Source organism: Eulemur rufifrons, chromosome 7, assembly GCF_041146395.1.
Source record: "Eulemur rufifrons isolate Redbay chromosome 7, OSU_ERuf_1, whole genome shotgun sequence".
Lineage (NCBI taxonomy): Eukaryota > Metazoa > Chordata > Mammalia > Primates > Lemuridae > Eulemur > Eulemur rufifrons.
Window position 1 is genome coordinate 209,562,597 of NC_090989.1, and position 27,356 is coordinate 209,589,952.

General features: G+C 43.1%; 1 protein-coding gene across 9 annotated transcripts in view; it reads right to left on the minus strand.

Annotated features, from left to right (window-relative positions):
• NTRK2 (neurotrophic receptor tyrosine kinase 2) overlaps positions 1–27,356 on the minus strand; it is a 343,235-nt gene that overhangs the window by 160,251 nt on the left and 155,628 nt on the right. For 6 of the 9 annotated variants that reach the window (XM_069474074.1, XM_069474072.1, XM_069474075.1 and 3 more), the window contains one exon: positions 1,833–2,021. In XM_069474074.1, coding sequence (XP_069330175.1) covers positions 1,833–2,021 — 189 coding nt within the window. Of the gene's footprint in view, positions 1–1,832; positions 2,022–7,632; positions 7,681–27,356 lie in introns of all 9 variants that reach the window. The other 3 variants (XM_069474071.1, XM_069474077.1, XM_069474079.1) reach the window with 1 other exon arrangement.

The following is a 27,356-nucleotide window of genomic DNA, read 5'->3' on the forward strand; positions in this document are numbered from 1 at the left end:
CTGGATAGAGCCAGGGCTGAGGGGAGGCACAGAGTGGCTGAGCCACAAAACCAAAACTTCTCCAAAAATATCCAAAACCTTTGCAAAAAATCTCCAAGGACTCCAGATTAAGGAAATGATCTTTGAGACTTTCTTTAAGGATTTCTAAGGGAAGACAGCACTTCCAAACATCTAGTCCACTTTCTTCTATGGGATCTCATTCGTTACTCAGTTTGTTTGCTTTTCTGCTTGTTTGTTCATTTTCTCTGATTGGATGCGTGAGGCTGATGGTGCCTACTTGATTATTCAGCTTTATCCTTCCTCCATCTACCAAAAAAAGCAAACTTTTTGAAGGCATGTTGATTTTGGTCAACCTCAATTAAAATACAGCCCCAGGCTAAATGCAGTACCTAGTAGTGGTGGTGACAGAGGTGTCAGAGGGCTTTATTCCTAGGGAAAACAATCAAAATGATGACAGATGCTCCCATCACAGTGTCCTGCTTTGTCTTAGTCCAACTTGACTGTCAGGCATGCGGGGCATTTCAAGGGCCTTTGGAGGATGCTTTTCTCATCAAAGTAGGCACATGTCAAGCAATCCCCCACTCACCTTGTTCCACAACAATGACAGTATTAGGATTAATAATACCTTAATTTCAAATAGCATCTTTTATTTCAATGAGCTCAGTCTTCACACACATTGTTCTGTTTATCTTGTCATGTTACAGATTCAACCAAAATCTATGGTGGGGTCCAATGTCATACATCAAAAGCTTGTGGTACTGTTCTTCCTAACACTTAAACTCAAATCCAGACTTAAACATACCTTGGGATAAATTTGAAGAATAGGAAGAAATGACAGGTGACTCCTTATATATGAACAGACCTGATATGCATTGCTAAGGTCCCTTGTCCCATGAGAGTTCTCAACACAAAGTCAGTCCCCAAAGCCTAACCTTGCAACAGTTCCACCTTACCTTTGAGACAAGGCGGGAGAATGGTATTTAAGACAAGATAAGAACATTCAAGGAGAAGATACCCCCTCATGAGTGCTGGGGAACTGCTGGGATTGGGACCACTTGATGTCATAGCCCTCAGGACCCCTGATTCACGTGTGAGGGAAGCCCTGGAGTTCCATGGCATAAGCCTGTTTGTCCACTGGGTTTATTTTCTGTTGTCCTTAAGGCTGTGTTCCATTTTTTATATTTGAGCAGTGGCTCACAAAATAGGATAAAAAGCTCTAAGAAAAATCTCAGGCTTGCCAACAGAGGCTAATGGGTCAATTTGGTTCTGAAAAATAAAAGTCATCACACTTAACATGCACATAATCTGTTGCCATGTATTTTTGCTATTGTGGCATCATGACAAAATCTCGTGCTGGATACTAGGACTAAACAAAGAATACAGGACTACCCAAATTGATACCACCTGTGTGCAACACAGCACCTCCCCAACTACCAAGAGTGTATATTTTAATTACTTTCAATAGACCAAATTTAAATTACATCAATTGCCTGTCGTCTGTAACTGATAAATGTGCATTCTAAGATTACTTCTGGTTTCTGTCTCTTTTTCAAGATAAGCATGCCTTGATTCCAACTTCATGTTGACAAACGGTTTTGGGAAATGGATCCCAAGAGAAGTCAGTATCTGCCCAAAGTTCCCATCCCAACAGGAGACACACCCTGAAAACTCCATAAGCAACAAACTAAAGGACCTATTCCGTGGGCCAAAAGCTGCAAGAATCCTCAGACGTTTCATTACAACCCCGCCCCCAGCCATCCTTGTCAGGGGCTCTGATAAACAATCTGGTTGATGCAGCAAATGGACCAATAAGTATAAACAGCTGTACTTACACGTGTCTGGCTTGAGCTGACTGTTGGTGATGCCAAAGTACTGGGGATTTTCAATGACAGGGATCTTGGTCATTCCAATAATAACGGCATCGGGGCCACCCTCTGAAGAAGACGGGGTGTTACTCCCATTGGAGATGTGGTGCAGTGGGCTGGCAGAGTCGTCATCATTGCTGATAACTGAAGCCGGGCCTGGAATCAGAAAAAATGTATATTCTCCTGTAAACAAGGGTTTTATTGAGCTATGATTCACATACATAAAATTCACCCATTTAAGGTGTACGATTCAGTAGGTTTCAGTATATTCACAGAATTGTGCAAGAATCACTCCAATCTAATTAATTGTAGGACATTTTCACCCACTCCAATTAGTACTCACTCCCCATTCCCCCACTCCCAGCCATAGGCATCCACAAATTCACACTCGATCTCTATGGACTGGCATTTCGTATGAATGGAATTACATAATATGTGATCTTTTTTAACTTTTTTTTTTTTACCTAACATAATGTTTTTAAGATTCATCCATGTTGTAACATGCATTGATACTTCCTTCCATTGAATTGCCTGATAATACTACGTTATGTGGATATGCCTCCTTTTATTTATTCATTCATCATGTTTTGACTTTTTGGCTATTATGAATAATGCTATTAATACTATGAATATTCATCTACAAGTTTTTGTGTGGACACATGTTTTCATTTCTCTTGGGTGGAATTGCTGGGTCATATGGTAGCTCTATGTTTAATATTTTGAGGAACCGCCAGACTGTTTTCCAAAGTGGCTGCACTATTTTATATTCCCACCAGCAGTGTGTGAGGGCTCCAATTTCTTCACTTCCTTCTGTAATTTAATATGAAGGTTTCCTCTCTATTCTGTGAATATCTCTAGAACACTTTGTCATTGAAACTCTCATCACAGGGCCCTGAAAGTTGTTCTGAGAGTTTGAAGATCTGAGTTTCCTGTTTCCTTTCTCCACTCTTTGGACAAGTCACTTACCTTTTTTGTACCACTTCATCCACTTATGTGCAAAATAATACTTGCTTGTTATTTTATGAGACTGGAATAAGACTAGTGATATGAAAATGTATTATAAACTTAAATGTGCTTCATGAGTACATATTACTACTAGATATTACTAAATAAACATTAACTAGTAGACTAGATTTACATTGGACTGTCCTATGACTATGTTCCTCTTTCTCTGTATTCTGGGAGTACCTGCACCACTTTTGCCTATAAAATACCTTCATAACAATAATGGATCAATCCCATGGCAAAGTTACCTGCTTTGCATTTAGCTGTACTATTACTTATAGAGTCATTACTTGGGTGTCTTTATACTAAAGCAATAATCATAGCTTTAGTATAGCTTTTGTATGTTTTTCATACAACTTAAATTTTCTAGTCCAACATCTCAGAATGTATATGCCCAACAGCAAGGTCTACTGTATCTTGTCTAAACAATATGTCCATTGACCACTAAACTCAGTGTTTGCAAATAGATTGGCAAAGATAAAGGTCTACGTGAAAGCTTAAAAATGGTGAAGATCATGGTGGCTCACAACAGGCGTTCCACACATGGGAAGTAGACAAAGCCCCTAGATGTATATTACACACGCAGGGTCCCGCAGAAGCAGACCACTGGCCAGATGACTGGCATAAGCCAAGAGAAAGGATAAGGAGAGACAAGGAGGAATGAAAAGGCAGAATCAAATGCCCAGCCAAGGCAAATGCCATGCCAGGTAAGGGAAGTCTAAATTGCTACTTCCTACACGAGGGAATGTGTTTTCATCCAAACCCCCCACAAAATGCATGTTTCAGCACCTCCATCCATCCGCTACCATTTTCCTCATGCTTAGCTATTTCAGTGAGAAGTGTGGCAATTCTAAAAAAAAAAAAAAAAAAGCCTTTTTGTCATAGGACTTTGAATCCCCTAGGAAATACAGTGACAGCCATCCCCCAACCTCCAAGATCCATTCTTTTCCCCTTGTATGGGGATTATCACAGTTTGTAGTGATAACAATTGGACATTCCCCAGCTAACTGTCTTAAACAAACTATGCAGGAGGCAGCCAACTGCTATTATGGGTAATTTTTGAAGCATTCTCTCAAGGTGATGTGCATTTAAGTTGCATTTAATGATACACTCCGGCTCAATTCTGCAAACAAGTCCTCACACAGCCAATTTAGAAGCCACAGAACACTCAAAGCAAAGGCAAGCCCACCAGTCGTGCTCATGTTGTGCCTAGCTCACCTGTGTTAGTAAAGAGCAGAAATCCTGCCAAGAATAACTATAAAAACAAGTTCTTTCCAATATCCCTAACCGCCTCTGTTTTAGGATTTGCTTCTTGACAGGCCTAGCTTAGCCAGTTTCTGGCCAGTGATGGAAAATGGAGATGTGCTATGCTAAGGTTTCTGCATCTTGTCAATGAAACGCTGTCACCACTGGTTCCCTTGCTTGGTTCCCAGAGCCGCTGTCCCCTCCTGCGAGGTTACCAAAGCATGCTTTCATGAGCTCCCCGAGGGGATGGAGTCAAGGCTGTAGATTTCAGATTCCAGGCTGCAACCTTCACCCCCAGAAATGCAGGAGTTTCATTTTCAAATACTCTGCATGCTGTCAGAAGGTTAACAATATTTCCTCCTGGAGTCCCTGCAATGATTAGAAATGCATTCAACCCCAGGTGCTTTCTCCTCTGGCCCAGGATGGTATGATGTTCATGCCATGAACATCACAGCAGTATTCAATCATTTTTGAGGGGGTTGAAACCTAGAAGACAATCTTGAGATTCCTCCAGGGATTCGGGCTTTGAATCTTCTGCCAAGTATACAGTGGAGTCCTCACCAATGGGCTTGTTCTCTGCTTCTCCTTCTCCACTAAAAGGACACCCCTTCCTTCCCCTAACCTCTCCAATTAAACCCCCCGCTCTGATGTAACAGATCTCAAGGGCGTGGGCTCTTGTTTGGGAAGGTGGGGAGATTAAGCATAGGAGCAGTATAAAGCACCAAAGGTAATTTTCCAAAAGCCTTTTCCCTTTGCCAGAAAGTCACTGTTGACAAATGTGAGCAACACATAAACCTCAACAATTCATCAAGTGGGATATTAATTCAAGTGCTGTTTTCTCCATTATTGATGTTCTGAAATCTGGAAGATTGATAGGGCTGGCAAGGTTGCAGGGATTAAGCCCATTTTTCTACGAACATTTTGATATAATGGAATGCAAAGCACAGCCAGGTTGGAAAGGGGGAAGAACCTCTCAGCGGGGACAATGAATGTCTATACAATTTGACAGCAGCCTGTCTGTGCAAATCATGCCATGTGCCTTTGTGTGTCTGCGCATGTGTTTGAGCAGGCACCTCGAAAAAGAAGGAGAGTAAAGGGGCACATCACAGCACGTTAAAAGAAATTCATATGAGGACTTGAAAAAATATAATATTAACATAAAGTTTTAAATTAATAGGTATGTGCACATCTGCTGAGTCTGGGATAGGTAGTTCTAATTACTGAGCTGGCAAACATGAATTATGCCAGGAAACATTTTTAGTCCATTTTTATTTTAATATGTCTCAGGTGCAAAAAGACATTTTTTTCTTTTATCAGAGATGCTTGGTAACATATCCCGCACATATGACTTCACAGACATTTCTAAGCCCAACCAACTTAGACTTATTTTCCTGTGATAAGAATCTATGAAGGTCATGTGGGAAAGGAGTTTTCTTTTCTCGATACCAACAATACCTTCAAGGTGGGAGGAGGATGATTACTCTTGAGCAGCTGTATTAACCACACCTTGTTATTTTCTGTATTCTGATGCTTTGACATCTGGGGCCCTGCTCACACTGGTTGGCCAGTTCCTGGAGATAGTGAATACCCTGCCTGCGATCACATCTCTCACATGCAAGCCAACCAATCCAGAGTCTACACCCCCAACCACCTTCCTAAACCGGCTCTCGCACTCCAGGCCACTGTCCACCTGCCTTAACCACCCCAGAGCCAGGTATGTGACAACTTAGGACAGCCTCTGTGGCCCAGGCCTGCTGAAATCACTCAAACTAGCCACACGACCCTGCCTCGCCCTTTTCTTCCCATGGAAAACACACCAAAGGCTCTTGCCCATGGTCCTCTCACCCCCTCTGTGCCTTGAGGGGCCCTGACACTTCCCTGTGTAGCTCCCCAAGGCACCAAGTGGCCCCTCCTCCTGGGAGCTACGAGCGACAAACTGTCTTTTCAATGGCAGTCATCTCCTGAACTGTTGGGCTCACAGTACCTGAAAAATAATAAAACTCCTATCTTAAAACAGCAGCACCTCTGCTGGACTGCAGCTGGAAGAGCAATTCTGAAGAATTCTCTCTGCTGTTGCCTACAAGGGTTAAATCCTATTTTCGAAGTTTGCCAGGATCAAGCACTCTTCTGCAGTGCAAACTGGCTAGAAAAATGTTTAAGTGGTTGCAGTGATTTTCTATTTAGTGGGAGCAAGACCCCGTCTTCCAGCGCTGTCCTGGAGATGATACATACCTATCTCCAGTTTGTTACCCCTCCCCCAACACACACACACACACACACACACACACACACCATAAAACCCTAGAACAGGACACCGTTAAGACTTCCCAGGCAGGATAATCCTTTTTATATCTTGGCAAAGTGACTATGATCACTTTGTGCTTGAAATTTGCCCCTGGGGAGCTGCCTAGAAGCCCCGAGCTGTTTATCCTTGCTATTCCAAGTTTGCCACATCTCTACTTTCTCCTTGTTGGTTAAGAGCTTTAACCTTGGAATTCATGGGGCCAGTAAGGGTCAGGGTGACTTTTCTCCATCCAGGCCCCATCTGGCCAGTCGGCCTCAGCCTACTGGTTATTTTTGGATCACTGGACAGACACTGATAGAGGCTGTCTAACAGGTCAAAGTCTGATGTCAGGTTCCAAAGCAAAAGGAAACAGAGTTCCTCATACAGATGGGATGAACAAGTTGAGGGTGGATGGCCCAAAACTGAGCAGCTCCCTGACATTTGTACACTTCCCCTACCTTGCAGTTTTACCTCTGGTCTACCTTGCCACCAAAAGAAATACTAATCATGCCTGCAATGGTCAGATCTTGGAAACCCACAGGAAAGACATAAGACAGTCTGTCTTTTCATTCCTTCTAATCAATTCCTGTTGGTTGTCTCTGCACCCACGGAAAATACTGAACAAATTGGAGGTCCAGGGAGATCACACCTGATTTCAATCCTAATGATGAGCTACCCCATCTGCATTCACTTGGTATGCGACAAACTCTGCTTTTCAATTGTCAGCACATAGATTGAATGCAAGGAATAGAATGCAATCAAGCACAAATCACAGCGTCTGGACGTTAGAGTCTGTTTTGAAAGAGAAATGGTCATAAATGAACAGCTGATTTACTAATTCAGAACTTTATTACATCTTGGCCAATCGAAGAGAGTTAAGACCCAAATTTATGCAGCCTTTACTATTCAGTCAACTACTCCCTGTACACGCAGTTGTGATAGGAGTTGCATTTTATTTCTTTAACCTTCTTAAAAATGCACCATGACCTAGAACTGGGATGACAGGTTACAATGGATAAAAACAAATCAACTTCAAAAAATGCAAAAAAAGTTTACTGAACTCAATTAGCAAGAGTAGTGCCTTTTCTGGAAAAATTCTAGACCTCGTTCTTCAACAAACCAAGAACAGAAAAAATGAATCAAGGACCAACAAATGTAAATAGAGTATAAGCAGTTTCATCCAAATTAAAAACATAAATGTATTACTTTTCCAAAGAAGGAGGAACTACTTACCAACACCTTGTCTTGATTTTATTTTCCCAAATCCAAACCATGAGAAATCTGAAAACCACAACAAAACATAAAATAAACTTCGAAAGAGAAGTATAAACCAGAGGCAGTCAGCACTGTCCTTGGTCAAATAACACAACAAACTCCCAACTAAAAAACAAAACCAAAAACCACACTGGGAACCAAGGCTTCCTCTCAAACACCCAGAAACTAACACTTGGATTTTTGCATCAACATTTATTTCTCATTCTGAGAACACAGAGGTTTGAATCAGATAAGAGACAACAGCCTGTCTTGGAGAAAAATGGCCAAAACCCAGGCTTAAGGGCTCCGAACCGTTTTCTTTCTTTCTCACTTTCTTTCTTCCTCCTAAGTGGAGAGATCACTGCCTAGTATTGAATCATCTCACAGGAAAGCTGCAGGGGTGAAGACACACACAACACATTTGACAAATGCACTACAGTTCGGAACCACAGCAATGTGGGAAAATAATAAGAGAGAACAGATCTTTTCTGAAGCTCAGACAGGCAGTAAGAAAAGGAACACAGAATCCCATGAGAGAGCTGACACTGGGCTAGACGGAGATTCAGGAGGGGGAGAAAGGGATTTTAATTCTACATGGATTCCTGCTACTGACTTGCCGTGTACAGACTTGCTGTGTGACACTGGGCCACAGGCAGCATCTCTGTGCCTCTTACAACAACAGCCTCCAGAAGGCACGTGTTAAGAAAAGACCTGCCAAACGTTTGGAGAGCCTCCAGTGAATGAAGCCACAGTCAAAGGCGTTTGTTTCCTGGGCCTGACTATCCATCCCCTTCTAGGTAATTTCCACTGGGTTCAAAGTGAATTCTGTGCAGCAGAGAAATCCCTACATACAAGCAGATAAAGGAATGGAGCCCAAATAAGTAACTGTGTTTCTCTGCTCTTTCAGCTCCGTGGTGATTTTTACAGGCAGCTTGGATAGTAAACTAGATTGCAGAAGTACCAATTTAAGTGAAACAATGTATGTAAAAATTCTTGGCACTCTCAAAGATGCCTTACAAAGTTGCTGTCATGATTATTACTTGTTCAAGTGTAAATTTAGGCTTTCCTTCCCTGGTATCCCACAACTTCAGCCCTCCAACTTCTAAGCCAATTTTTACTTTTGATTGATATTCCTCTGAATGCTTCCTTCCAGGTTTTGGAAGACGAGATGAAGGCCTGGCCTCGATCCAAGGCCAAATAAAGATTCATTTGCACAGAAGACAGTGAACTTCATTCACTGGAGCTATTAGTCTAGGGAGGGAGGGTCGTGCCTATAGATTTGTTAATTACAACTAACCCCATTTAAAATAAAGTGCATTTTCCCACTGGTTACTTTTTGTTTTTCTATATTTGTTTGATTTACATAGTTTTAATTTAACCACAGATTGGATTTCTTAAAACTGCTCTTTTCACTTAAGTAATTTTTTTTTTTAAGTGACATTTCCATTTTACAGAGAACCCACTGAAGGACAACGCCATAGCAACTCCTCACTGGCTGCACGTGTCAGATTATTTTTGATCACTATAATAAACACAACTGCAACGAACATCTTTACGCATGTTAAGTGCTCCCCTCCTGTTGTCAAAAATCATTCTCTGAAGAGAAATCCCCAGAATAAAATTACTCATTCAAACGGGATGAATATGGTTAAGGTTCTCAACACACGTCAACACTGCCCTATGTCAACACTATATGACGGGGTGGGAGTGCATTTTTGAGCTCCAGCCAATGGGAAAGCTAAGGGTGAATAATCCCCCACAGCCACTCGACCATGGGTGCAGCTCCAGCCAACTGAGCAGAGACCTGGCAAACACTCCCCTCCCATCTGTGCCCTGTGAAACCATTCTGGCCCTGCCTCTCCCAAGCTGGTGTTTTGCACAGGTGCAATAAGAAGACCCACAGACATGAAAAGAATACGATTTCCTCTCACTTGAGCAATCATTACAATTCACCAAGTGCCTCCACCTACACCAGCCAGACACTTCTCCGCCGGTCCTCAGCCAAGCTTTGTTTGGATGATAAATTATCCTGCGCTTATTGATGAGGAACTGAGACTCAGAGAGGCTGATGCATTTAGCAAAGGTCCCAGCTTGTAGTGACTGAGCAGAGATTCAGTCTCCTGATGTAGAATCCAGGTTTTCTTACCCATTCTATTTTCCACCATTCCAAAATAGCCAAAAATAACCAAATTTTACATTATGATCAGGATTTAATTTTACATATGGAAAAACACTATAAGCAGTTATTCATTCTCAGTTATGCATTCACCAGGCAGAGCAGAGGATTTAAAGAGGAATGAGCTGCAGGGCCTACCTGCAAGGAGCTTCCAGTGGAAGCTGAGCCATCCTGGAAATATGTCCAGCAGCACCTATGTGGGGAGTGGGGTGGGGAGAGCTCTCTGACTTCCAGAGAACAGACTAGGATCAGCCAAGCACGGGAAAGAGCAGAGGGAGGGGTGCTCACTCTATCCGTAATCCAACTAAGCCTAAAGTGGGAAGTGCTGGATGTGTCAAGGGGCTGACACAGCTGGAAATGGGGGAAAACTGAGAAATATAAGCAAGGACCAAGTCAAAAGTTTGGATTTTATAGTGAAAATTGTGGTTAGACTCTAAAATATATATATATAAATCTCAGGCCAGGAAGCAACATGATCTAGATTAATTTTAGAAAAATTGTTTTGGCTGCAGGGCGAATCAGGACTATGGGAGGGAAAAACTGAGGGCAAGAGATTGATTGGTTAAGGAGATTTTCAGAGAAATCAAGGCATGAGAGAATCGTGGCCTGAATTGGGTGTCAGGGAAGTGGCAAGGTGAAGAGAAGCAGAGGAGTGGCAGGCATAATTAGGGGCATCGGCAGGATTTGGTAATCAATTGCAAATTGAAGGGCGCGCGGAGAGAAAGCAATGAAAGTTTCAGGTTTGGACAATGAAGTATAGAATCCCTAAGGGACTTAGAAGGGAAACAGATTTAGGGGTCAAAGTGAGAACATTGGTCTGGGGCACAAATCCCAAATAAGGTGTCTGAGTGGAGAAACTGTAAGGAAACACATCCAGTTAGCAAGACGATCTGAGGCTCAGGACACAGGTTTAATGCCCAAAAGGGATTTGCCCAAGTTCTAGAGCCCATAGATCAACTGGGGAATGGAAACTGGATTTGTACCTAGGATTCATTTTTTGTCTGGGTACACACAACATCCTTTCTTACAGGCACAAATAAATGAGCACTCAACTGGGGCCAACCTTTGACAAAATTATTCTTAAACAGCTGGAATATTTCTAAGTTCTCTTTAAAAGTAGCACAATCATTGCATAGGAGAGAATGCAATTGTCTTGACTATACCTCAGAGTACTTGGAAAATTTAACAGGCCAGTTATAGAAAAGTCAAATTGGTACCTCTCCCCTGGAAGCTGTTATTTGATCAACAGCTCTTTCTTGATGGATTTAAACAGTAGTCTTAAAACTTTAATACTAAATTGCACCAGCAAAATTTTCCCACAAGGCCAAAAAGAAACAATTTCTCCATTTCCTGTGATGTTTCACCCATTGGGAGCGGAGTCCTGCCAAACCTTCCTTTATTTTCTGTTTAATAAGAGACACTTTATTCACTGCAAAATAAAGGGCCCCTTCAAAAGCAAATGTAGTTGTAGCAAGCCTAAACAATCCCCTCCTGCTGGAATCTTAACCAACAAAGACTCTAAATTATGAAATTAACCAATTAAATCCACCTTATTTTGAAGAGAGCTCAACCTTTTCCCTGACCAGAGAGGAGGAATGTAGGAAAAAATAGCACCTTAACAACTCCAAGACGGAATTCAAGCTAAATAAAATAAATGGCAAAAAAGATTACTTTTCAAATGTCTCTTAAAGGAAACAGCTGAAATGTAGGGGATTGAAAAGGGATATTTATGAATCAGAGACAGGAGCCAGAAACAGGCAACACGGAAGAAACCTGACCTTCCCTGTAGGTACTGACTTGCACAAACACTAAAAGTGACGCTTAGCAGGGTTCCGATCGCAAGAGAATGCAGTTTCCGGATTTTATTTTTAAGTCTCAGAAAAATCATTTTAGTATGTTAAGAGAAAAAAATCAGCTTTCCTCTCTTCTAACGCTGAAGAAGTTAAAATTTCCTGTGTTCTCAAATGTAATTTCTTTATATTTTAAGGTAAGACTCACCACCCTCTACCCCCAAGAAAAGCAACTTTAACATCGTGATGGAAGCAAATAGAAAAATGTGATTCATGAAGAGAGAAATGTACTTTACCTCCAACTTCTTAGGACCATGCCCATGCCCTAAAGCAGCGGTCCCCAACGTTTTTGGCACCAGGGACCGGTTTCACGGAAGACAATTTTCCACGGACCAGGAGAGCAGGTGGGGGATGGGGGGAGATGGTTTCAGGATGATTCAAGCACAATACATTTGTTGTGCAGTCAAACCTCTCTGCTAATGATAATCTGTATTTGCAGCCTCTCCCTAGCACTGGCATCACCATCTCAGCTCCACCTAAGATTATAAGGCATTAGATTCTCATAAGGAGCATGCAACCTAGATCCCTCACATGCGCAGTTTACTGTAGGGTTTGCACGCCTATGAGAATCTAATGCCGCTGCTGATCTGACAGGAGAAGGAGCTCAGGAGGTGATGTGAGTGATGGGGAGTGGTTGCAAATACTGGTGAAGCTTTGCTCTGCTTGCCTTCTGCTCACCTCCTGCTATGCCACCTGGTTCCTAACAGGTCACAGACCGGTACTGGTCCACCGCCCAGGAGTTGGGGACCATAGCCCTAAAGGACATGTGAAAGAAGCATCTCTGGGCTGCTTTCCTGCAGGGAGAGAGTGGACCAGTGTTGAATCCGGAGTTAGTACTCAAAGTGCTTGCATAAGTAGCCAATGGACTGTCACCGCAAAGAACTAGAATGACTACTCATTGGGGTGGAGGAGAAATGAATGCAAAGGATTGTCTTGTTGACAATATAATCATCTCCCTTTCCTACTGACACATAATCAGAGTGAGTAATAGTTTGCTTCAAATTAATTCCAGTTCCTCGGGGTGCAGAAAAGTGTAGTTTGGGGCCAAGTTTCCACTTCAATTTAATCTTAATCTTTCACTTAAGGACATAACCTTTATAAAAGAAAGTTCCATGTCCACAGTGTAGGAAGAAGGCTTGCTTTGAGTTAAACTGTATCTGGAAATCATGATGCAAAGGAAATTGGTATCCTTCTGACCAACCTTCCTTTGGCTTCATCTCTTCCCCTTTTTCAAATTTGCAATGTGACTTATTTCTAATGTTCTCCAAAAAAAGTAACACTGAGCAGCTCCTATGTGACAAATATAATGAAAAATACGTGTTTTGTGGCTGACACTGCTGGCTGTTCTCTGAAATCTGTATTTTCCTTTTTTTCCCCCCTGGGTCCACAGCTACACTACATTTCCTGGCCTCCTTTGTGGTTAGCTGTGGCCATAAGACTAAATTCTAGCCACTGAGAGGGGAACAGAGCAAGGGGTCCCACTTCCGGGCCTGGGGATCAATACTTCCTATGTGTGCCACCCACGCTCTTTCCTCTCCTACCTGCCCAGAATGATGACAACGTCTGGGGCAAACTTGGAGGTTATGACTTGAAGATAGCCTAGAGCTCTTCCAGTGAATGACTAATTCTCCCAGCATTGTTATGTGAGTATAGGCAGAGTAGAACACATCTCAGAGGCTGAGCTATTTTCCCTCCAACTCTCATCCATCTGCAAGAAATAAACTGTTGTGTTTGAGCTGTTATCCACTTTGGGGACTTATTTACTATTGTAGAGAGCCCATCCCAACTAATACACACAGACAAAGAAAAAATATATATACTTGAGTTTTTATTAACTGACTCCAGGGCTTCTCAATTCCTCATCACAAATTTAAAACTGTATGTCCATGCATATTTGCATTTTTCTGGAGGGAAAGTCCATAGATTTCATCAGATTTTCAAATGGTTCTTCATCCCTAAAAGCTAAGAACCACTGAAATAACTTCCTATAGAGACAAAGATATAAATGTATATGTACTCTGTATGGAACTCTCTATAGGAGACAAAGACATAAATTCTGTTCTCTGTCAATGGTTGAATTTGGGTGCGGAGAACCATCCATCACCTCTCACCTAGATTTCTGCAGCAACCTTCTAACTCAGCTCCCCGAGTCATTCTTGCCTCCCCTTAGTCTCTTTCCCAAGGAACTGCCAGAGTAATTATTTTCAAGTATAAATCAGATTATTGCATTCCCTGCTTCAAATCCCTTAAAGGTTTCTCGTTGCATTTAGTATAAACTTGGGATCATCACCGTAGAGTCTCATATGAGCATGGGCAGAGCATGCCAACTATCCAGCGCCCCCACCCTCAACTCATTCCCTGTGAAGCAGCCACAGTAGTTTCTTTCCGAGTCCCGCTCATTTTGCATTTTTTCTTGACTTTTCTCAGATTCTTCTCACGTTCTTTTTTGTGCCTAACTACTTCTCCTCCTCCAGGTTTCAGGTCAAATACTACACTTGCAGAGGGACCCCGACCTCGCCACCTTAATCAGAGTCTGTCTGAGCCCCTTTCCACTCTCTGCCACGTCATTCTTCTCAGTATGTGCCAATAGATGACCTTCTTTATTTGGTTTATTGTTCATTGTCTGCATCCTTTGCTAGAATTTGAGCTCTAAGAAGCCAGTGACTGCCTTAGGCCACCCCCACCCCCCAGAAGCAGACCCTGACTCGAGGATTCCAGTGAAGGTAGTTTATGGGGACTGGATCCCAGGAAGCACTAAAGGCAGAACAAAGAAGTAAAGCAGGAAGAGGGAAGGAAGCCTAGGGTGGATGTGTTACCCAGAGGGTTACACTCTGGACAATAGGAGTTCAAACCCTTGCGGAACTTGGAGTGATGGTGTGGAAGGCACCTCAGAGCTAGTCCATCCAAAAAGAGAGGAAGGTGGGTCATGTACCCTCCAACTACCATCTGTCAGTGGCTGAGGGCTTCTGGCTCAGAGAAAGCCCTTATGCAAAGAGTTGTGGGTGCTGGCAGCAAGACACCGTGGGCCAGTACTGGGATGGTGAGAGCTGAGAGGATGCAGGTGGGACACCCACTGTGTAGTTTACACCATCTCCAGTGCCTAGCAGTCTCTCAATAAATACTTGTGGAATGAATAAGTGAGAATAACAATTTTTCAAAAGCATAGCAATATCAATATTGCAAGTACTATAAAAATGCCAATATGCAAACTATACACTCAATATAAAGACCATTGTATTTTGCAAATATATTTGCTACCCCCCCGATTCATTTCTGGCCCTCCAATGGAACGTTGCTGAAAACAGGATTTAAAGGTGAGCAATTCTTAGAACCCACACTGCAGGAAGCAGTATGGAATACAGAGCTGGACTGGATGTGAATCAGAAGCTGGAGGCCCTCTCTACACACTGCCCAAAATGAACAGCATGACCTTGAGTGAGTCATTTCCCCCTCATCACTTCTGTTTCATACTTTGTGAGGACAGAGCTTGAGAAATGGCATCTGAGGCTCATTCAAGTTCTAGCAGTCTATAGGACTAAACATCAGCCATGTATGACTGAGAATAGATTGACACATGGCCTTATACAGCTTTCCTGAGGCTGGGTATTTTCAGAATGTGAGATCATGTGCAATTTAAGGAAAAGCATTCAGTCAACTGGCCTAGATTTTCTTCTGCTAAATAATACTCAGATGCTTTGGGGCCACTATATCCTCATCTTAAGAGAAAAGGCCTGTGCTCTGCAAAAGCAATTTTAAAAAATGGTATTTATTGAATACTTGCTATATACCAGGAAACTTACTAGTGATTAGATATTACTTTAATTAGGGGAAATTTATCAGCTTCTATTGCAGCATTAAAAAAAAAAAAAAAGCCTTACATCCCATAGACTTAAAGTTCAGAAGCCTCAAGTGGGAATAGATGTAACTAGACCTGCCTGGAACATGGCAAGATGTCCTGATTCCATATTCCAAACACTTAATTTTGATAAAAAAAATTGCCAACTACTTGTCTCTTTCATTTTGAACATGTGGAACACTTCAAAGACAATTCAGTTAGTCTCCCTCTTAGTTATTCGCAATTAAACAGTATAAAGTGTTGAGTTCTTAAAATCTGTAGTAGATTCTGGAAGGCTTTTTCTTTAACGAATGTGGTCACAATCTTCCCTGGGTGAAAAAGGGAACCTGGAACTCCGAATAATTAATTTCCATGCTTGGAACTCTGAGAAAGTCGGGGGCAACCTCTGCTTAATAATGAGAGTTGACAGACACGAGAGAGTCACATCAAAGCTTTGCGTTTCTGCTGTACCACCCCAGTGAGAGCTCAAAATGCTCTATAAACATTTTCTCAGCTGTCACAAGCTCCCTGCAGGGAAGGCAGGTGATGTCTGGCTGCACACACACACAATTTCCCTGTTAACACTGTCTTTAACGTTGGATGGATGACTGCCTGAGACATGCCCCAAAGTCCCTTCTCTTTGCAAAGCCGTGATGGTTAGCACTCGGATCAAGTCTTTAAGAAGGAAATTGACTGATTCCCAGGGAATCATCTTAGAAGTGATGTTAGTGGCCCTTAAAGAGAGTGACAAGTCCACAGATTCTGGCAAACACTATGTCAAATCCTCATGAGCTTTTGTTTCCATGGAAAACCTAAACAGTGATTCATTCCTTGGCCGACTTGCCCAGACCTGTCCACTGTGCCCAGTCTCCAAATGAGTCCAAAAATGAAGGAAGGCTGTGCTCGCCACAATTCCTTGCACAAGCTTTGTCACCACATTAAGTATATTTGGAAATGCCTTTGCAATTTCTGCTACATATTTATAGTTATATTCATATTTATACTTACTTATATTCATATATAAAACATGTGAATTCTTTTTTTAGTCCTTCTAGACTAACATTTGCTAATGCAAAGCACCATGTAGGAAACTTTTTGCAGTTGTATTATGGAATTTTGGAGGGAGGAGGAGGATGGCAGGGCTTCCAGCCCTGATTCTCACTATAGGATATTTTCCATTTCAACTATATTCGAATTATTGCCACCAATCTGGGAGCATGGTGACCTGCTTCATGTCACTCCTCAACACCTTTTTCTTTTTTTTCAGTGACCTGTTGTCTGCCTTCCCTTCCCACCACCCACCTCTTGCAACCAGCCAAGGTCAGGAAATGTGTCAGGCTGACACAATAGCCAAGATGTTTATTTAATTTTATTATTGTGTGCTCTTCTATTAGGAAGCTCCCATAATGGAATAGAACATAATAGGATTATACACACTTATAAAGCTGGGTGCTGAATAAAAATAATTGGATAAAATTACCATAAATAGAACAAAATGAAAACCCATTGTTTAAAATGCAATGCCAGTCAAACAAATTAACTCTGGGCCATCCTGCTGAGCATCCTTTGCAGCGGCTGCACACTGCCAGTGGAAGAAACCAAACCCACAGGATGAAACTGCACTTCTTCCCCAAGTGTTTTCCCACTAAATGCCCAATGTGCTCTTTAGGGTTCACTGCTTTCCTGGAAACTAATCAAAATTGATTGCCTAGGTCAGTGATTCTCAAACGGGGGCGATTTTGCCTCCCAGGGGAGATTTGGCAATGTCTGGGGACATTTGTGGGCTGTCACAACGGTGGGATGGGTGGAGGGTGAGTGCTAGGAGCCAGCAATGCACAGGACAGTCCTTCACACGGAAGGATTTCAGGCCCAAAATGTCAATAGTCTCAAGAGTGAGAAATCCTGGCCTAGGTTATAGGTCAGCAGGGGTGGAATTTATCCTAAATCTTTTATCCCTGTTAAAAAGAAATCCTAGCCTGCCTGTGCTCATGGTCACCGTGGAGTTTAGTATTCTCTCATTTTATTGCTACGTTCTCATCACTAGTGACCTGGCTGCCAACCCCTTTCTGTCTCAGTTTATCTTATACCTTTCGAGAAACAGTTCTGAGATTGTCATTTCTGCTGATCCCAAACACCAAAAAGTGCTTTTCTGCCCCTAGAACAGAGATGCAGTGCAAACAAAGGAATGGGGACTGGATTTAGACTCCATGCCTTGGGTTTAAGTATTGGATTCACTGTTGCCTGACAGATTTCCCACAATTACTTAGTCTATCTCTCTTGGATGCAAGGAGTAATTACTGCCCTGCCCCTCTGATGGGACTGTTTTAGGGGCATGTGAGCCAACATGTCTGTGAGACTTTTGTAAACAATCTGGAATTATGTAAATATAGGCGTAAGGGAATACTAAAGTTCAAAATCTTCAATAACATTCAAAATCTTTACCGAGCCCTATGACCTGGCTCCAGGTTTCTCACTTTAATTCTACCTTAAGATTCCAGTTAAACGGTTATTAATAGTTTGCATTCCTTAAATAAAGATGCCTTGAATTTTCCCGTTAATTCATTCAAAGTCTATTCATTGACCACCCGACAGATGCAAGGCAGAGTTAAATGCTGGGGATATAGTGAAAGTAGAATAAGATAGTCACTTTCCCTGCCTATGTGGAGTTTCCAAATTTGATGTCTTTGCATCTGGTGTTTTTTCTACCTGAAATGTAACCTCACACTCCATCTTTAATCATTAAATTCCATTTATTCAACAAAATTCACCTTAAAAGTCACTATCACAAAGCATTTCTTCATTCCCCAAGTCAGAAATACCTCCATTGACTTCTGGGCTGTTTGTCTCTTATGATAACACCACATTCTCACTGTGGTCGCTATTTATGTAATCTTACTTCTCCTATTAGAAAAAAACCCTTACCTTATTCAGCTCTGTACTCTCTTCCATAAGCTTCATAACAGTTACAAGAGCATCAAGCAAAGTACTTTCTACATGGTGGGTACTCAATAAATGTTTCTAATTCTGTCTGAAAGATTTTAAAAATAGGGCATAAAATGCCCACAAAATATTACAGTAGAGACTGAGTTGTAAAGCTCAGAGATAGACAACAGTAGGAACATTTATTACTGCTGTCTGCCATTCTCTGTATTTCCAAGGCACCCTGTTCTTTCCCTGTCATAGTTCATCTCACTCTGAATTCTAATCATCTACTTACTGGTAGCCTCCCCGCAAACCCTAAGTTCTTTATGAACAACAAATGTTTCTAGCTTGTCTTCTCATTGTATCTCTAGCAGTAAGTATAATGCCTGGTTCATTTTAGGTGCTCAATAAAGAGCTGAATGAATAAATGAATGAATCCTGAATGAACCAAGGAGTGAATTCTAACTTTTCGCCTTTACATCCTTCAATTAAGAGCCAAATCTGGTATAATGTGGATCCATGACTGTGTTATATGTTGCACCGCTCACCTCTCCTTCTGGCCACTGGAGAACCGGACTCGCCCACCCACCAATCCACAGTGCTTGCTTATGCCAATGAAAAAGTAAGCAGAAACAACATGTCACTTCTAAACAGAAGATCAGCAGTCGGTCCTGGGTTTCCACTTCCTCTTCATCCTGCCATGGTGAACCATGAAGCCTTGTGTTCATCAGGGGGTTCTGGGTTCTCAAGAGACTAAAATGAATAGAGCCCCTTGCCAAACTGCATTGTTTATGCAGAAGGAGGACAAATAATCTTTGCTGTTTTAAGGGTTACTTATTTCTGCAATAGTGACGTTCCAAGTGAATCTTATTAAAAAGCATTCCCATCTATAAAAATATAGGGTTTTTATATTATAAAAAGACTCCAATATGCATGTCCACATGTACTCTCTAAAGCTGCAGTCCTCAACACCCTGGCTGCGGACTGGTACGGGTCCGTGGCCTGTTAGGAACAGGGCCATAGAGCTTCACCTCACCCCCACCCCCATCTGTGGAAAAATTGTCTTCCATGAAACAGGAACCAGGCTGCACAGCCGGAGGTGAGCGGCCGGCGACCAAGGGAGAGCAAAGCTTCATCTGTATTTACAACCCCTCCCCATAGCTCATATCACTTCGCCCCCCAACCCTCCTCACCCCATCCATAGAAAAACTGTCTTCCATGAAACCCATCCCTGGTGCCAAAAAGGTTGGGGACTGCTGCTCTAAAGCATCTGCAGGTGTGTATGTAAATACATAATGTATAAATGTCAACAATAAAGTGATGGGAGAAGTAACTCATATGGAAAAGTAACTTCCACTGTAACTCATATGGAAAAGTAAGAGGCTGGGCACGGTGGCTCACACCTGTAATCCTAGCACTCTGGGAGGCAGAGGGGATAATCTCTTGAGCTTAGGAGTTGAAGGTCGCAGTGAACTATGATGACATCACTGCACTCTAGCCAGGGTGACAGAGCAAGATTCTGTCTCAAAAAAAAAAAAAAAAAAGAAAAGTAAGCATCATGACCTTCCAAGCCAACCCCTTAGAAGGCCATGCCTTTATCCCAAGGATACTGCTTCTGAGTGTCACATTTCAGAAATCTTCTTGCAGAATTATCTTTGAATTAATGTAGTAGTGTCTACCAATTATGTAAATCTTTATTATTTGAGGGAAATTTTGCTTTTTTTTAGTCAAAGATCATTTGGAGCCATGTCTGATGGAATATGTGAGTGATTAAGCTGGAACACATCACTGTTATTCAAAACATCAGGGGGTCTGATTCTACTGTCTTAGACTTCTGGCTTTCTTGTGGGGCTCATAACTTTTCATTAAAGGCTCTACCAAAAGATGAATTCCAAAAAGGCACAAAGTCTCTGGTTGGGTGATGTCTATTTTTTCATAGTTTTAGAATCACAGGTAAATGTCAATCTCCAAGAACCTTCTTAGTCCCTAATCTCGTGGTCATTAAATAAGCATATGATTAGATGCATGACTAGGTGTTCTTCACAGTGCACATTAGAAGCTACCCAAGCACATTTATTCTCAGACACCATAAAAACAATTGGACTCCTGGTGGATAAAATCACACTTAAACCAGGACTAATTAGAGATGCATAGCTGGGGATTATCATTTTTGTTTGTATCACGAACTGATTGGATATATACAAAATTCATATGTTGAAGTCCTAATCTCCAATGTGACTGTATTTGGAGACAGGTCCTTTAAGGAGGTAATTAAGGTAAATGAGATTATAAGGGTGGGACCTTAATCCAATAGGGCTGTTGTCCTTATAAGAATAGACACCACAGTGCTCTCCCTCTCAAAGCACTCTCTTTCCACGAGAGCCACAGAGAACGAAAGGCCATGTGAGGACACAGCAAGAAGGCAGCCACCTGCACACCAGGAAGAGAGTCACACCAGGAGTCAAATTGGCCAGCATCTTGATCATGGACTTGCAGCCTCTAGAACTGTGAGAAAATAAATAGCCACTGTTTAAGCCACCCAGTCTGTGGTATTTTGTTAAGGCAGACTGAGCAGACTAATATAGTTTGTTTTATTTGTTTGTTGTTGTTGCTATTGTTTTGATCACTACCCTGCATCCACTTCCTCCTCCTCCTCCTCAACTGGTAATGATTTTCCTTTTGTTATCCACCCAACTCCGATTCCCAGGCAGCCAATGTGATCCAAGATGGAACCCATGGCTCAGGCATAAGTAAATCAGCATAACTCCATTCCCTGCCCACAGTTGCTGGTTCTAGAATGGGCATATAACTAAAGTTGGCCTGATCAAAACAAAGCCTACAATGTGTGTACAAAGGTTGACGTAAGCCATGTTTTCTTTTCTACTGGACGAGCATTTGGAGGATATAGAATCGGCAATGGATGGAAATCATCTGTCCTGCAACCACAAGAGAAAAGTTTGTCTCCAACTCAGGCCGACCGAATGAAAGGGAGCCAAATGCCGGATCCTGGCCACAGTGTTTGGGCCTTGGATCAAGCCACATCCAAAGCGTGTATTTACTCCTTGATGGTATATTTATGTGCAACAATAAGCCCCCCTTATTGTTCGAACCATTTGCAACTATAAGATGCCAAACTAATACAGGGATGGTGCAATAATAGTCTTATTTTCAAAAAGTTACTTCTGCATCCCCAGAGGCCCGGAGTGAATGGGTACCATATTCTGGAGTCCTTTCATGCACCCAAGTTTTATTACCACTAATGTTGAATCGGCCTGTTATGGAGATGTAAATGTCCTCCTCTTCAAAGGCATGTTTGACAGGATGAAAGGCTTTGGGATTTCAATGACTTTGACTCCTCTGGAGATGGGAGGACAGCTTATTTTAGCAATTTCCATGGGAATGAATAGACATATACTTTAGCTATTCAAATATTTAACTAGCTCTTTTGTTGTTGTTTTGAATCCCAAGGAGCTGCAGCTGCCTGTTTGTGTCTGTTGTGCCTTTAAGGGGCTTGCTGATTCAGTAGGATCCCTTGAATGCATTAATTAGCCTTCTCTCATTTTCCCAGCCCATGCCTATGAAGAAATGAGCATTTGCAGCTCCAATTGCTGGGAACGATGTGAGTCTTGAGGGTGCTGGATAAATGGAGGCTCAGAATTGCCTGCTTTTTGATGGGCAGTTTTACACTGGCAGCAGCCTGCGTGGCAAGGCTTGTGCGGCTGCATGGTTAATTTATTGGCTATCACCATTGGCAGCAAATGAAACACAAGCCCTGGATTAAAGTGTAATGGGGAGATGGGGCATTAATCAGCCCAGGTACATGAGTCAGAAGGAGGTAAGGATCCAGAGAAAATAAAATGTTATGGAAGGCTGGAAAATGATTTATCATTTTTAATATATATCATCCAAGCTCCGTCTTTATAACTTGTAGGCTTCCGTGTTGTGAAGACTTTGGCAATAAAACACTCCTTCCTTAAAACATTCAAGTGAAAGACGCTGGTGGGGAAAATAAAGAATCATGAAGAATGAACTGACTGTAAAAAGGAAAAAAAAAGTGTCCAGCTTAAAATTAAATTTCCACTTGTTTCTTTTTATATGATTTAGAAATACAGCTTTTGCTTGGAAAAACCACATTCTATGGACCTGGTGGAGAGGAAGATGAGAAGCCTGACTAGGAGGGCCAATTTCTCAGATCATTTTTGAAATTATCATAATAAGAGAAAACTGCACTTTCAAAGAGGAAATGTTCCTGTCAGGTTTAACTGTTAACCCAACCAAATAAATCACTATTAACCAAGAATCCTTAAGCTTGGAAACTTGGTTCTGCACAATTAAGCATTCTCAAATTTGGAAGTTATCAAGATTGAAGTCTAGTCATCAAGCTGGGAATTGCATGAAATGAGACATCACCTCTTCTTCCCTTTGTGTTTACGCTTTCTCTTTGGCTTTCTTCAACCCAAGAAATTGTTAAGAGCCGTTTTGGGGAAGGCAGAATGTATAATGGCCAGAAACAAACAACAGCACATTCCCTAATACTTTAGGGTTTCTGACAGTGACTGTGTTCCTCACTTCCCCTCCAGAAATGTCAGGTGTTTATAGCAAAAGGGCAAGAAGAGACCATGGATCTATGCAAGTTACCCAGAAATGTCAGGGAATATAATGAGAGAAGAATTAGGGGGTTATTTGTTCCCTCTTTCATTTCAGCCCTCTTTACACAAATTCTCTGACTTATTTTGAACGTGGAAGAAGTTGGAAATATGTTTATAAATGCAGAGCCCACGACTCTATTCCAAACGGGGACCATCTCTGGCCAGACTGATGCTGGCTGAAAGCCCAGGGCTCTCCGGCTCTCATGCAGCAGCTGCCATGGCTCATGCCAGCCCCCTGGCTCCCCCTTCCCCTCCTCTGGTCCATCCCCCATGCTGCAACTGGAAAGAACTTTCCAAAATGCCACTGGGATCCTCTTCTTCCCCCATCCTTACTTAAAACGGGTCAGCGGCTCCCCATCATTGCCTTGGAGCCCACACTCCTAATGCAGGTCTGGGCCTCAGCGTTCTCCAGTGTAGAATCTCACACCCCAGCAACTGCAGTAGTGATGGCGAGCTCTACACTCACACTGTGTCTATCGTGTCCTGCCTCTCTGTCCTGCCAATGCCAACCCTTTTCCCAGTTTTTCCTGTTCATCCTTTATTTCTCAGAAGTCACCTACTTCAGAATGCTTCTCCTAAACATTAGGTTTATCCTCTCTGTTCACATGACACTCTTTGCAGATCTTGATTATCATTCTATATTACAATGATCTGTTTGCTTATATATGTCCTCAGCTAGATTATAAACTCCTTGAGAAGAAGCCTCTAGTCTTTCAACTGTTCATTTCCACACAGTGCATGGCATAAAGCCTCTGCCCCTGCACGAGCCTGCACAGGGCTGAGACATGGCACTGCACCCTGACTGGTGCTCCCTGGAGCTGTTTATCTCAGGGTAGGACCAGGCTGCACGTGGCCCACCATCTGAGATCCTCACCTTTGAGCACTAGCTCTCTGCCTCCAAAAACTCTCTGGTGAAAATGCCATTGTCCTTGGTAAAGAGAACACATCAGACCATCATAACCATGAAGACCAAGCATTGCTTGATTGAGCAGTGGGCCAATCTATCAGTAGGGTTCTCGGGAGTGAAGGACAAAGGGAGTCCCCTTTAAGTGAAGGAGAGGGAGGGGTGGGAAAGGCCTGGAGCTCGGGGGACATCTTGGGAGCTGGCAGAACCCTGCCCTGGGAGGACAGGCTGCTGAGACAGGGGTAGCAATACCAGTGCCATGCCTTGTCTAAGTCACAAGGCTTCTGGGGCACCTGTAGATATAATAACTTCTCATCTATCATGGACCCAGGGGGCCAATCCATTGATTTAAAATGTTGAGGCCGGGCGCAGTGGCTCACGCCTGTAATCCTAGCACTCTGGGAGGCCGAGGTGGGCGGATCGTTTGAGCTCAGGAGTTCGAGACCAGCCTGAGCAAGAGCGAGACCCCATCTCTACTAAAAATAGAAAGAAATTATATGGACAGCTAAAAATATATATAGAAAAAATTAGCCGGGCATGGTGGTGCATGCCTGTAGTCCCAGCTACTCGGGAGGCTGAGACAGGAGGATCGCTTGAGCTCAGGAGTTTGAGGTTGCTGTGAGCTAGGCTGAAGCCACGGCACTCACTCTAGCCTGGGAAACAGAGTGAGACTCTGTCTCAAATAAAAAAAAAAAATAAAAAAAAAAATAAATAAAAAAATAAAATGTTGAGATTAAAAACCTACTGTGTGTAATATTACAGGAATGACTAGCATTTACTAAGTTCTTCCTATGTACAGGCATCTTTTTATTAGATCCTAACCGTAACACCACCAAGTACATTTTACGATTGCCATTTCCACAGGAAGGAACCCAGGTACGGAGGAATTCAGTGACCTTCAGATCACACAGACAGTAAATGAAGCAAAGTAAACATGTAGCTCTTGCTCTTAAATGTCAAGAGTTAGTCAGAAAGGCTGGATCGTGGGAATAGATTAGGATGTCACCCAGGTACACATCCTCTATCATTCCCTTCCCCATACAGACACACGTCGTCTTCCATAAACCTCTGGAAAACTGGTTGTTCACAGCCTAAGTTATCCCAGTAGTGGATCTAGAACTCAGCCACTCAGCTGTTTTCCCAGATGGTCATGAAGATCTAGTTCTCCCCAAATTCAGCCTAAAGAACTGAGCGTTCTAATAATTGGAATAGGCAGGCAGTGGTGCCAGACTATGGATGAAGTAAGGTTCCAATTGTCATAGAGAGGAAAGCCCCAACCTTTACTGAAATCAGCGGCCCAGAGGCAGGGAAGCTCCCGTAGGCAAGAGGTCATTGCTGGATAACCCACGCATGCCCAGGGAGACAGTACTGTGAGTGGAAAAAGGCAGAGGCAGAGTCGAAGCCGGAGCAAGCCCTGGGGGGCTTGCTCAGGCAGATGCCCTGAGCCTGGAGTGGGGACCAAAGCCTCAGGCAGATCAATCACTGTGGCCAAGGGTCTTCCTTTGGGCTCAGGGCTTGTTTAACTGGGTCATCCTGAACTAGGATGGTATTCTCACACACTGCCTTAAATATAGTGCTTCCCTTCTGATAATGTGAACATATGTTTTATGACAATAACCTAGGCAGTCATGGGGACAATGACCTGCAGAAGGGCAAGACTTGGATCAGGAGGGGGATGAGTGCAGAGGCCACTGCCGTGGAGAGGTCAGGACCTCTTCACATGGATCAGAGCTGCATCTCAAAGCATCCCCAGCATCCAGACTAAGACCGGTCAGTCTCTTCCTGAGCTGCAGAGCTGCAGTGGCATGCAAGGCTGGCTGGATGCAAAAACAGGGGATTAACAGGGATTCCAGAGTCACCCACATTGGTTGTGTCATCAAACTTCTGGGGAAAGGATAAGTCACTCTGCCTGTTGCTTCAGTGTTTTGTGCACAGGATGGGACACATCTGCACAGATAGAAACATCTGGGCCACTAACATTTTCACTTTTAGTGGGGTGCTTCTCGTCACAGGGCCCCAGATCTTGCCATGCCCCAGATTCAACCTGGGACATTCATTCTTTCATTCATTTATTCAACAAATATTTCGAGATAAGTGAAGAAAATGGACCAAAATTCCTACATCAATGCAGCTCACATTCTGTTGGGGGAGACAGACAATTAACACCACCACCAAGGAAATTAGCAGCGTGTCTGAGTGTGCTAAGCGCTTTCAGCATGAGTGAGGTGGGGAGGAGGGACAGCGAGCAGGAGTAAGGGCTGCCATTTGAAAAGCACGTCCAGGGAAGGCCTTCAGGGGAGGTGATATTTGAACAAAGACCAGAAGGAGATGATGAGAACATTCTGGAAAGAGAGAACCACAAGTGCAAAGGCTGTAGGGAGAGAGTAGACTGCCTAGGGTGAACTTTGCTCGCTGTGGCTAGATAATCTAGGAGAGAGATCAGGGAAGTGTGGACCAGGCTGTTAGCAGTAGAGGTGGTGAAGCATGTTGGAGGCTAGGTATGTTTGGAAGGTAGTGCTGAGAAAGGGTGTGAGTGAAGAGATGGGTTACAAGGTCCCCATTTATTGAGATGGGCCAGACCATGGGAGGGTCACCTCTCACGGGACAGCTCAGGGCTCTGTTTTAGTAGTGCCCAGTGTAAGATGCACCCCCGGCATCAAACGGAACTGCAGAGCAGACAGCTGGCATGCAAGTCTGGAGTTCAGACGGGAAGTTTCTGCCAGAGACTAGATACAGGCAAAGCCAGTGTGGAGACGGACGCAAAGCCCTAAGCCTGGATAGAATCCCCTAATGAGGGGTGCAACCAGAGAGGAGAGGAGCTCAGAGACTGAGCTCCAGGGCTTGGCAATAGTCCCCTTAGGGAGACAAAAGCCACTCCTGAGATAGGAGGAAAAGAGAAAATGCAGCAGCCTGGAGTCAGTGGAGAAAGTGTCTAAGAAACAAGAAGCTGTGCTGGGAGCATTTGATAGGCCAAGGAGGAGAACTCAGAGTGGCCATGGGACTTAGCCATGCAGTGACACTCTGGAGCTGCAGGGGGACAGGGGACAATGGCTGGGGTGATGTCCTTCCACAGATAAAGGGGGGAAGAGTCCAGTGCTCAAGGGAGGGCTGTCCTGGGAGGGGCCTCGCATCAGGAGGGAAGCGAGAGTCACGGTGACGCCCATGTTGGGCAGGACACGGCTGCTGGGGCTCGTGCGCACTCCCTTCTTTGGACGGTTTTGCGTTTCTCAAAGGATCAGCGATCTTATAGCCAGTGACCCCAGAATCAAGGCTAGACAGAGTGAGCACAAGAGTAGGGTGAGAAAGTAAAAAAGTATGTATATTTAAAGTTGGGGGTCAGTGTTTGTGGTCTGAGGAGGCCAAAGGA